General features: G+C 44.5%; 2 protein-coding genes across 3 annotated transcripts in view; both read left to right on the top strand.

Moving 5' to 3' along the window:
- Positions 1 to 10,020, top strand: part of rab11fip5a (RAB11 family interacting protein 5a (class I)) — a 32,685-nt gene extending 22,665 nt beyond the window's left edge. The window contains exons 4-7 of one of the 2 annotated variants that reach the window (XM_061062759.1): positions 1,198 to 3,690; positions 5,251 to 5,410; positions 7,306 to 9,003; positions 9,134 to 10,020. In XM_061062759.1, the coding sequence (XP_060918742.1) occupies positions 1,198 to 3,690; positions 5,251 to 5,410; positions 7,306 to 7,563 (2,911 nt within the window). In that variant the 3' untranslated portion in view covers positions 7,564 to 9,003; positions 9,134 to 10,020. The remainder of the gene's footprint in view (positions 1 to 1,197; positions 3,691 to 5,250; positions 5,411 to 7,305; positions 9,004 to 9,133) is intronic. The other variant, XM_061062760.1, reaches the window with a different exon arrangement.
- A 436-nt stretch (positions 10,021 to 10,456) lies between these two features.
- Positions 10,457 to 11,903, top strand: LOC132993113 (uncharacterized; the record flags this gene model as incomplete). The annotated part of the gene is made up of 1 exon (XM_061062788.1): positions 10,457 to 11,903. A coding segment is annotated over one exon (768 nt), but the record flags the coding sequence as incomplete, so codon positions are not given.
- Positions 11,904 to 12,927: the final 1,024 nt, after the last annotated feature.

Genomic DNA, 12,927 nt, shown 5'->3' with positions numbered 1-12,927 from the left:
GCTCGCTGCATCAACCTTTCTCACATAATACATCCTGGGCTGAAGAAACCCAACACAAGAGTTACAGAGAAGGACGTTCTGGTAAAGTCAGAGAAAATTAGTATTTAACACCTTAATTTTTTATATAAGACAGTGGAGAGAGTCAGAATCTGTAGAGAAGGAGAGGGGGAACGACATGCAGGAAAAGAGCCACAGGTTGGATTCTAACCCGGGCTGCCCGCTCTCGAGGACTCAAACCTCTGTACAAAACTCAAACTTGTACTAAATAGGCGTAATAAAAACTTTAAGGTCACATATTCTCTAAAATCCTCTTCTCCATGTTCCTCTAACTCTAACATGTGTCTCTAGTCCGTCTACAAACCCCCCAATTATTAGAAAAGTCCATCCTCTCCGTCTTCTCCCTGCTCCACTTTTCAGAAAATGTGTGCTCAAACAGGCCGTTTGGAGATTTTCCCTTCATGACATCACAAAGGGCAGTAGCCCCTCCCCCAGGTGGGTGACACTCCCACAGCTACGTGTTTGTTCTGCCCTCTGAGTCTGCCTTCTCACCGTAAACAATAGGACATGGAGCGAGAAAGCACAGACACACCCAAGTCCTTCCAGAGAGGGGGCGTGGTCAGACACAGCTCATTTACATATTTAAAGGTACAGACACAGAAACAGCCTGTTCTGAGCAGGGCTGAAATAGAGGGGTTTATAGACATGATCAAATACAGGATCAGAGTGGATTTAGAACAAGAAACTTCACACACATGTTTTGAGGAGCTCTGAGACTTATTTACACTGAAGAAGAGGAGGAGAATATGTGACCTTTAAGTAAAACTAAGAACTGAAATAATAATAAAACTTATGAAAGGGACTTAAATGAATGCTTATTTTTTGGATGTGAGAACTGGTACTTCTTTTCTATTTCAAAGGTTATAAAAAATATCTTTTTAAGTTGCTGCACTGCCCCCCAGTGGTCTAAAAAATATGAATGACTGCAGATTTAAAGGTGCTTTCAGATAATGTAGCATAAATACTGTCCACTAGTAAATTAAAAATAATTAGAAGAAAAGAGCAGCGACTTCAAAATGAATCGATTCAAAATGTTTAATTTAATTGTGATTTTGGGCAGAAAACCTGCTGCAGGCCTGCAGTGCAGCTGTGTGAACAATCCTCACTAATCAAGAGGACTGTGTGTCCTTCCTTTCACAGCCTGGTGGTGTCACCTACACTAGAGCCCAGCACTGACCCCCACCCACCACCCCTCCCGACTAGACCCCACCCCCCGGGTCCCCCCTTTGATCCCACCTCTCTGGTTTCTCCGCTGCATCACACTAACCCCTTCTCTCCCTCACAGTCCACCTCACCTCCCATGTCCCCCTGCAACCCTTTCCTTTCTCTCGTCCAGCACAACCCTTTCTATGAAGACATTCTAACCGCTAAGCCCCTAAAACCTTCGCTGCCTCCTCTGCCCTATCTTTCCAGTTCCCGGCCCCCCATAAGTCAACTTTTTCCACAGGCGAATAACCCTCACAATGACTTAACCACACACGACTCCATCATCGGAACAGAGCCAAAGAGCAAAGTGACGGCAAAAGTTGAGAAACGACCTCTTCCTCCGGTTCCTACAGAAGGGGAGAACGCTTTAAACAAGAAGTCAGCCAACCCTTTTACGACTGCAGGAGAGCTGGAGTCAGAGTGGGACGACTCCTTTGAAGCGTTTGCAGCTGGCAGGCTGCAGCCCCCCGAGGATCCGACCACAGATTGCAACACACAGCAAAACCCTCCCAGTGACCGTCCACTGGAACGCTGCGGAAATAAAAGAGCATTGCTTCCCATAACGGATGCTGATCAAAACACTAATGTGAATGAAGCGCTGCGTCATCAACCTTGCACAGAATTTGTATTGGAGGCACATAAAGCCGTCACTAACACTAACACACATCACTTTGACACGTTTGCACAATTCCTGGAGACGATCCCGGAGCACACAAGCTTTGAGAGTGACACTCTAACTTTAAATACTCTGTCTGCTTGCACCGAAACTAATCAAGCTAACAGCACCACTAACACAACTGATCTAAAAGAAACAAGCCTGCATCAACCTCTGAGTCATGCATCGTCAGTAAAGCTCGACAGCAGCTCCCCGGATCCTAGCTCATCGGGTCTCGGCAGCTCTGCAGAAGAGGATTTCCTCTCCTGCCTCTCTTCCTACTCCGACAAATTCTCTGCGTCCTCCTCCGAGGAAACTGAGGCGCAGAACTTTGAGAGCGCCGTCCTCCGCTTTGAGAAATCTCCCGAATCAGCTGTGGTGAAGGATTTAAAGCCAGCGGAGTCTGAAGACGGCACCGCTGACAAGTCAGTAGATCTGTCTTTAGTTGATGTTACCCAGCACACTGTTATTCAGGACGGAGATGGTTGTGAAAAGGTTGAATTGGACGGAGAATTGGAACCGCGGTCTCCAGTTCTTATACATCTTCATCCTGTGATCACTGCAGAAGAGACTGGAACAGAAGGGGGCCAAACTGAAGCACCAAAACTGTCAATATCTGACGTTTCTTTACAGGCTGAAAGAGATTTAAACAGTTTGGACGGGACGTTGGACCCACAGTTTTCAGCGTTCACACATCAGCAGACTGAGATTCCTGCAAAAGAGACGGGAACTGAAGCTGACGACTTTTGGCTACGGAATCTCTCAGAACTACAGCCGAAACCAAACGTCTCTTTACGAGCCATCGAAGAAAACGGAGAAGACATTTTGGGGGAATTCAGCGGATCTGTATCAGTTTCAGAAGTTTTAAATGATTCACCAGATCAAGAACTCTGCTCTGCACAACCGTTGTTACGCATCATAACGTCCTCGCCTGATCCGAACTCTGCAGAGCCGCCTGTTGAGATCACCACTTCAGAAAGGCGGGATACCAGCCGACAATCCCCGATACCCTTTGGGCTCCTTGGCGGTTTCCTCAACACGAGTAACATAGCGATAAATACGAGCCGATGCTTCGACGAAACACTGTTGCAAACACCGATGTCCGATAAGAGCAACAGTCTTTATGTCAGCACCGACTCGCAGGCTTACCAAAGCTGTGTGTCTGACCCGGCCTCCAAATTCTCCAGCGGGTCTGAGACAAATGAGACTCTGGACTCTGTGAACTTAACGCTTTGTGGGGATCTGAGTGAAAGTCAGGCGACTGCTGAAGACGCTCAAGACGATGCAACCAAACCCGACTCCGCCCAATGTCATCAATCCTTCCCTAGAGCTTTGGACAATACAGAAACTCTCGAGCCAAGTTCAAGGCACCTCAGTGAAGGAGGCGGGGAAAGTGAGCAAGCGGTGTTAGGCGGCACATTCTTGAACTGCCCTCAGTCACCGGGTGCTACACTCCAACGCTCCCACTCTGAAGGCGACTTGACTTCTGCCTTCCAAGAGCTTCTCCTGCCCTCGTTTGGGAGCGATCCCGGTGCGATACAGGGTTCCTCTTCATCAGCTCAGCCCAGCCCCCCTGACCTCCCCTCTCTCGCCTCCTTTCCTCCCTCTTTAACTCCTGATCGTAGCAGCTCCCCCGTAGCGCTCTTTCCTCCCCCTTCTCTTGCCGACGCTACGGCGAGTTTACCAACCGGCGCGACACAAGCTACGGCGCCAAAGCCGGTGCTTCTGGAGACCGATTGGCAGCGGCAGGCGGGCTATCCGGAGGAGAACAGGTGAGGTTTTGCACATGCTCAGTGTGTGGTGAAAAAAGGTGGAGGGGGGGAAGCGCTTTTCCCACTTGCCAGAAATTTCTATCCTGTCGTCTCTTCAGTCTCCCTTTGACGCTCTGCTTCCGCCTGCTTTTCTTCTGTGGCGCCAACTCTCAAGGGGTTCCTCTTTTGTGGTGTGACCTTCTCGTGTTCAACACACACACACACACACACACACACACACACACACACACACACACACACACACACACACACACACACACACACACACACACACACACACACACTGGTGTTAACAGGACTCCTCTGCAGGTGTCTTGTGTGTGTCCTGGCTCGGTGGTAAGAGGAGGGGAAACAAAGCCTCGGGCCAATTAGCAGTTATTATTTTGCCCTGATTCCTACCACACACCCCCTCCCTCCCAACACACACACACACACACACACACACAAACCATCCCCCCGCCCCCACAGGGCCAGCTAGTGTTCTCACACAGCCACACTCATTTGCCAAGATCTCAACCACTAACCCGCCTGTATTCGAGGCAGAAAAGGTGTTGTTGTGTCATTTCCTTTTCACCTCGAGGTAATAACACATTTAACACAATCCTTCATGTTTGATTGCACTGACGCATGCAATTAAGTCTTTCAGTTTTGAGCTAATTTAATTTTAATTTTCACCAGTATTTCCTTTAATGAGGACTCTTTAACACGTCTAACCTTCTCTACTCTTCATCACTAAAACGAAGGCTTTCTGGGTTCTCAGAGGTCGATCTTTAGCATCCATGTCTGCTGTCATTCTGGAGGTCTAGAGGTGATCTGTTACACTTAAATAAAGCTAAAAAACACAAATGTAACAGTTATTATTTTGAATGTAAGTCACTGCAGTAAGCAAGTGAGTGATCTGACTTTGAATGTAGGTCAGTGACACTGGAAACTGTCTTCATCGTGTTATTGTCGAGCTGTTTTCACACACATGCACTCTCCACAGCAGCGTGCCCCTGAAGTCTCCCTGAGTGACTTTTGTCCCTGTTTGATGGGATTCAGGGGGGGGGCGGGGTCTCATGAGGCACGGCATGATGTTAAGAAAAAAAAATAGACGCTGCAGAAATCCAAGATGGTAGACGAAGCCACAGAGTCTGACACTGTAATGACTGTTTTTTATTTATTCTATTCTTCCCGTCTGATAAAGGTCATCCGCCCTCACCAGTCTGCACACACTGAATCCCTCTCACCTTAAATCACCGGCTGCATTCACACATCAGCTCGCCCCGACTTCACGCCTAAACTGAGCTGGGGAGCTGGCAGCAAAAAGTCAGAGTGAAGCATTCAGCCGTTTGCGTTCACACACGCTGCTCACCTCGGATGATTACATTTTCAGGAGTTTTGTGCTCGTTTGCAAACAGCTTATGTTTGAGAAGATCCTTCAGGAAGTTATTTTGCTTTAGACCTCCAGCAGGGCGGAGTTCATGGACTTCTTAATTAAACTCACTGAGGTTTTGTCCTTTAGTAAAAGAGATACATGACTTTATATGTGTGTGTGTTGTGTGTTGTCGTCTCGTCCAGCCCCCACCACGTGAAGCCCCTGAACACTGCCATGCTGGCTGAGGAGAAGCGGACTGAGGGCCGGTCAGTGCTGGCCACCGGCCTGGAGAAGCTCAAGTCCACCATCCACCCGGGGAGGAGCAGCAGCCAGATCAGTGAGCCGGAGCCGGAGAGGAAGAAGGTACAGTTTGTTTTTCAGCAACAACACCGCCCTGCAGAGGCAAAACACAGAAACTGTGTGCACGGATTATCAGGTTGAATATTTATTCTGTATTTATATACTCGCTTATAGTTCTCAAAGAAGCTGGTTTTACCCTAAACTAGTACAAGTCTAAGATGTTTGTCTCATTTTTACTTAAATAAAGCACAAACATACTGATGATATTACATCATCAAAGAGCAAAAAGAGAAACAAATCCGCCTTAAAGGCTTTATATGTGATGTTTTGATCCAGCAGATGTCGCCCTTGAGCACCAGCATGAAACCAAAACAATTCTTGCTGCATTGTTGTGTTAGCATGCTAATGCTAGCGATCTTTATTATGCTCGTATCTTCACACTGCATGTAAATTTACCTGAAATGAGCGTGATCTAGAAACACAGTTAAGCAGTGAGTACAGTATGTTATTCTTCTTTTCTCTAGTCCCTCAATTAAACAACTTTTATACTCGAGGGGAGGAGTCAGCCGGCCGTCCGGGCGATGTAAACAAAGTGAAGATAGGACTCTTGAGGGTTCTCGAGGGGAGAGACTTGATGTAAAAAGAAAAATGTGGAAGTGATGAACAAAGCAACAGTCTGATGCTGTGATGACATCAGGGCTACATGTTGTTAATCATAGTGTCAATAAAAGAGCGGAGAGGAACAGAAAACACAATAAAGCAGTTTTATTACGAGCAGTGAGATCGTACTCATCTCGTGCATAAAGTCTTGCAGTCGAGCGGTCTCAGGATATAAACGTCATCATCCCCTCCTACTCCCTCGTGGTGGATTCTCCTGAATATTTCCTGCTGCGTTCTCATATCAGCGGGAACATTAACTAGGGAGCTGGACGGAAACGTTCCAGGTAAAATGGTTTGTTTGCGCTCACACATTCAAGACTTCAGGAAGATGTCTGGAGTTTAATGCAAGTGGAAAAACAATTTCACTTTTTTTTTTTCAAGGACTGTAAAGCAAAAAACAGCAAACTAGAAACATTCAGTGAAAAATAAAGGTCAGAAAAATAAGCAAACACCTTGAAAGACAAACGGAAAACTATTCAATGCTACATCTTTGAAATCATGTAGAGTTAATATTTATACAATTAACTTACATAATCCAACACAAAATACCAATTGGGGTCGTGGAAGGCAAGCAATGCATGTTCTCTGTGAGGAAATAAAAGCTGTTTTTGTCAATGGAGTTTGGAGGCTTGAAGAGAGAGAGATCTTAAGGTTGTTTGTGGCTCAATAAAGGAATATTCTGGTATCGTAAAAAGTTATTTTTCTGAAGGGATCCTCTTACATTACAAAGCCTGTCAGCGCCTTTTTAACCGAGGATTACTTTGTAGTCACAACAGATTATTCTGAGGCTGCTTGATGAAGCGATTTCAAAAAGTTTCAAAACAATTCTTACTTCCTGGATAAAAGAACGTTAGGAAACAAAAAGAAAAAAAAGATGCAGAATAGAATAGATGTTTATTGCCTTTGCTCAGGTACATTGGAATTCTTGTGCGTTTCTCCCTGAGTCAGCTTCTACAAAAAAGTTAAAATTATATATAAAATAGAATAACATTATAAGAAAAAAAGAAAAGTACAAATAAAATAAAAAAATAAATTAAATAAGTTGTAGTTACAGCTAAGTAAATTAAAATAAACTGTACAGAAGTTATACACTGTATTAAAACAAAGATATAATACAAAAAATAACAAAGGGGAACACTGTACAATGAAATGAAAATATAAATAGAAGGATGCAGAGCAACTCTAGCTCGCTGCCGCCTGTGACGGCATTTCAACCTGAACTGTTTTTGTCATTGCCAGAACTATAAAGATTTAGGAACAATGTTTAAATCCTGAATTTGTCTTCTCTCTGTGTCCAGTCTCTGACGGAAGGCGCCGGCTCGTATTACCACCTGACCCACAGCGAACTGGTCGCCCTGCTGGTGCAGCGGGAGACGGAGCTGGAGAGGCAGAAGGCGGAGTTTGAGCGTCAGAAATTCCTGCTGGCCAAGCGGGAGGTGGAGCTGAAGAAGCTGAAGCCGCAGGTCAAAGATCTGGAGGACTACATAGACACGTTGCTGGTGCGGATCATGGAGCAGAAACCCACGCTCCTGCAAGTGCGCTCCAAGTTAAAGTGAGGAGGAAAGGGGTTTGCAGTTCACTCTAACCTCCACAACAGCTCTTTAGTCTTTTCACTGCTATGCTGTCCTTTTTGATACAAATATCTTAGAGCACTGAGAGATGTCGAGGAGATTGTTTTTTCCAGCCGGCATGCTTTTACTGTGCTGAGACGCGTCCTCGTCGAGGGGGTTCGGTACGGGGAGTTTCTGAATGTAGAGGGTCCTCAGGTTGTTTTCAGGTTCACACAGAAAGGTTGGTTTTTAAGTTCACAGAGGAGTGACACCCAGACGTTTCCCGATTGTAAAAAAAAAAAGAAAAAGAAAAAAAAAAAAAAGAGTTTTCACCTCACCTGTCACTTCTATCACCTTATCACACAAAAAAAGAGAGAAATGGTCGAGTCTCAATCCAGGACAACGTAAACCCGTCTACACTGCTCCATTTTGCCATCCGTCCGTCCGTCAGGGAGGGAGGAGTCACAGCGTCGCCTGTTTTATCTCATTAACCACAGATTCCATATTCTTTAAATCAATGTTTGCAGTTTCTGCAGCGTTAGATTGATTAGACACCTTCCTTCCAGGCAGCCTTTGGTTTCAGTTCATTTCACTGCAGAATTGAAAATCAACTTGCAGATACTTGAATCGTGCTCCGAACAAGCTTCTGTCACAGTGAACATTTTCAAGACTTTGTTTTTCACAGCGGCGTTCTGAAGGGAGGAGTGCAGCGACCGTGCTCTGCAGAAAACGCCTTTTTACTCAAAGACTTTAGATTCAGTTTAGAGAAAGAAATTCATGTATGAGCTCGATAACGGTCCTTTAAATTAATTAATTCTCATTTCATTTGAGAGATGTTTTTTAATTTAATGGACTTTTCTTTTGGCTTAAAATTCAGAAAGTCAGGGTGATGATGGGATGATTTCCGACTCGGTCCAGTGTCTGGTCTCTGCAATAAAGGCACAAAAAGCTCCCACAAAAAATCTGAAAAATGTAATAATAATTCAGAAAGTCTCGATAACAGCAAGAGAAGGAGACGCGGCCAATCCTGAAACTCTGGATGTCTGAGTTGTAGTTTTAACAATAAGCAGACAAACAAAACTGACGACTCGTTCATAAACAGACTCCAAATCCATCGTACAAAACCAGTCAGACAGTAGTGAACTGTGCTGGATGTTTTTGAAGCAGACGATCAAGTTTCAGATTTGAGAAGCATCAAAGTTATCAGGACAGTCCCTTCTCCAGCTGTATTACACAACACGTAAACACATCACCGACCGCGTCTTAAAGTAAACACATTCTGTTCACTGCAGCGGATCTAAAGCACGCTTCAAGTTTCTGCAAGTGTTTCTTCACGGTTCAGGGAGCGGGTCGACATTTTTTGGAAGCACCTTTGTTTGTTTTCGCTGTGCAGATATTCGATCAGATGAAAGATAACGTTCTCATGTCAGTAATATAAACACTGAGGTGAAGCCAGGAAGCATTTAGCTTAGCTTCAGACAGGAAGCATTTAGCTTAGCTTCAGACAGGAAGCATTTAGCTTAGCTTCAGACAGGAAGCATTTAGCTTAGCTTCAGACAGGAAGCATTTAGCTTAGCTTCAGACAGGAAGCATTTAGCTTAGCTTCAGACAGGAAGTCGGAGGAAACGAGGAGCCGTGCTAAATGCAAAGCTCTGAAGATAAAACACCAATAATTTGACCTAAAACTTAAAATGATTACAGAGACCTGGTTTGGCTTTTAACAGCGGGAAGGTGCAGATAAGGCAACGTCATGATGACCACGACTGACTTTGTATAAAGATGGACGTCGCGCCTCCACCTCCTCCTGTTGCACAAAAGTGAAGCCAAATAAAAAAAAAACCTGTGACAGGTGCTGACATATTCTGCTGGTGATGTGATTTGGAGCGCCTTCCTCTAACTGAAAACAAACATCGTTTCACTGACAGATAAAACTTTAAATCTCCCTCCGATGGGGTCAGATCTCGTGTCGATTATGGAAACTTCAACGACTCTTGTGTTAGCATTCGTTAAGTTGAATGCTAAACCAGTGCCCACAGCGTTGTAGTCGCCTCATTGCTCAACAGAGCTGTCAATCATAACGATATTCTCTTCTTATTTAGCATCAAATAACTCAAAAATAAACTTCAGCCTGATAATGAGAAACTTTAACAACAAAAACAATGTGTGAGAAACTTATTTATTTATTTAGCATGTATTTAGATTTTTATAGTTTCATCCATGTCCTATTGGTTAACGCAGAGGAGGCGGGGTTAATGACCTTTACTGCAGCCGGCCAGCAGGGGGAGCTCTAAATGTTTTGGCTTCACTTGAGGCGAGGTGTTTCTCTGTCCATTCTTCATACAGTCTAAGCTAAACAAATCACCTCCTTTACTTTAAAGATTTTAAAGTGTTATCGATCTTCTTTTCTACATTCTGTAAATGTAAAAAATGAAAACCTGTTTATTATCTCGAGTTGACTGAAACCAGCGACGGCTCCAGTAAAAAATATTCTGAGTTTTATTTCCAGTAAACAAAAAAAGAAAACCAGTACAGACTTTAACGTCTCCATGTGGCACCAGTTTGTCCCGTCTGTGTTTACGTTGTTCTGGAGTGACTCTCTACAAACGTTCCCGGGTGAATATCGAGCGCTCTGACTAGTTATCGAAAACAACACAACCAAACGATGGCGTGCGAGCTCGGCCTCGCCGCGTGCACGTCGCCGGGATCTGACTGTAGCTTCTGAATGTTCAAAAGTGTTCTTAGCCAGCGAGTGAATGGTTTGATTTTCTACGAGCGATGACGACTGCTGCTGTTTATCTTTTTGCTTGTTCCTCCTCCTCTTCTTCTTCTTCTCTGTTTTTTCTGTTCTATGGGCATGTCTTGAAATTACCCATGATGCTCAGTGTAATAAGCTAACTGATATTTGTCTGGGTCGCCGGGTTATCGAGCGAAGACGGTTATCACGCAGCGCGTCACAACTTCTCTGATCTCATGCTTCTGCCTTCCACGTGTTGTCAACACGACTCGACTTGATTCCCTCGCCCTCGCCTTCTCCCTCCCTCGCCTTCTCCCTCTCTCGCCTTCTCCCTCGCCCTCGCCTTCTCCCTCTCTCTCGCCTTCTCCCTCGCCTTCTCCCTCACCTTCTCCCTCGCCCTCGCCTTCTCCCTCGCCCTCGCCTTCTCCCTTGCCCTCGACCTCGCCTTCTCCCTCGCCCTCGCCTTCTCCCTCGCCCTCGCCTTCTCCCTCACCTTCTCCCTCGCCCTCGACCTTGCCTTCTCCCTCGCCCTCTCCCTCACCTTCTCCCTCGCCTTCTCCCTCGACCTTGCCTTCTCCCTCGCCCTCGCCTTCTCCCTCGCCTTCTCCCTCACCTTCTCCCTCGCCTTCTCCCTCGCCTTCTCCCTCACCTTCTCCCTCGCCCTCGACCTCACCTTCTCCCTCGCCCTCGACCTCACCTTCTCCCTCTCCTTCTCCCTCTCCCTCTCCCTTGCCTTCTCACTCACCCCTACCCTCGCCCTCTCCCTCGCCCTCTCCCTCTCCCTCTCCCTCGCCTTCTCCCTCCCTCTCCGTGTGTCACGTCCACTCCCGCTCAAGCACGCCGCCTCACCTCTGCTTCCAGGTGTTACAAAGGGATATACGCCGTATTGAAATGCCAAACGCTGCCTTATTTTTTTGCTTTGTTTTAAAATAAATCTAGCACTTACTTTAACGTGTCGCGGCTCGGGGGGGCGGAGCTTAGAGAAAGAAAAAGCCATCTGTTCACCTGTTCATTTCTTTTTCATATTTAAATCACTGCACAAGAATAAAACCTGTATGCACATCGATGATCGGGAAAACGAGCAGCCTTGAGACTCTGAGTCGACGGAGCAGATCGACACACCATGAAGTATTCTGACATGAAGCCACTTTTTAATTCCTGGATGTTCTTGCACTTCCTGATCGTCAGAACGTAGCCCTGCTGTACCCGTCTGTCCGTAGCGGTATAGTTAGATCTACTTTACACCGTACTGCACTTTATAACCGCTCTGTGATTTAAGCACTCGGCCGTCTCTGACTCCACCACAGTGAGCTCGAAGCATACAAAAAATAAAAAACATCCCAAAACAATCGAGATCATAGACGACTGTAGAGACATTTTTACATGTGACGCCGCACTCTTCTTCCATGTCTTCCATTTCGACCCTTTTCTTTCTGTCTTTCTTTTTTTAATTTAAGTATAAACCGATTGTATTTTGTCCTCGATTGTGTAGCGGGTGGAATGTGCTTAAGGTAGTGTGTTAAGATTGGAAAGTTTACAATCCGTGATGCAATTCTGTTTCACAAATTTTGTATATTTAATAAAGAATATTTTGTGTTTCTTGCTCACCGTATGTTTGGCTGTAAATCTTTCTTCAGTGTGTGTTTGTTGTTGTTGTTGTTGTTTTTCTTCTTCGGCTCAATTTTACATCATGTTCAAAAGTTTCTACAAACCGTGGATTTGTGTTGAGGAATAAATCAACCTCGTGATGAATCATTTTAAGATTTCACACCAAAGGCTGCACAATAAATCGCAATAAATAAAACGATAGTTTTTAAAGGAGCAGTATGTAACTCTGACACCTAGTGGTTAAAATGGGTACTGTCTAAATTCTAAACATCATAGAGAGCTGTCTCTCCCCCCTATGGAAGCGTTTAGTGATCAGAATTGAAATGATAAAGCTAATTTGAAAATTCAAATGCATTAACAGAAATTCTTTTTAACTTTCAGAATATGGGTGTATTATTTGACTCAAAAATAAAATTATGATTAATTTATCTAATTTGAATTTTAGTTTTCAACTTGAAAAGTATTTTCATTTTAAAATGAGCTTTTTCATTTGAATTATGATACAGATTTAGCGGGGTATTTTTTGAAAATGATAAAGCAAATGCCATTTTCTTCCTCATTTTAATTTAGTCAAAGAATGTGCATTTTTAAAGTTGAAAACTAAAATTAAAATTAGATAAATTAATCATCATTTTATTTTTTAGTCAAATAATACACCCATATTCTGAAAGTTAAAAAGAATTTCTGTTAATGCATTTGAATTTTCAAATTAGCTTTATCATTTCAATTCTGATCACTAATCGCTTCCATACCCCCCTCCTCTCTAGAGTCCATGCTCACACAGGTCACCATGTGGTGGACTCTGAAGCTTCAGTGTTTATCCAGCTCTGCATGGGTCTGTAAACCTTTCTGTGTTCTAACCTCTCTCCATTTTTCAAAAGCATCTCCAATATTGATCCTAGTTTGAGCACGTTTCTGCTCGTGGAGCTTATTAGAAACATGCAGAGGCTTTTTAGGTCGGGTACAATCACTTCTATCTGAACCACTTCTCTTGACCCGCTTCCATCGCTGCAACACCTGTTGACCTG

Source organism: Labrus mixtus, chromosome 18, assembly GCF_963584025.1.
Source record: "Labrus mixtus chromosome 18, fLabMix1.1, whole genome shotgun sequence".
NCBI lineage: Eukaryota > Metazoa > Chordata > Actinopteri > Labriformes > Labridae > Labrus > Labrus mixtus.
This window is presented reverse-complemented; position numbering and strand designations above follow the sequence as displayed.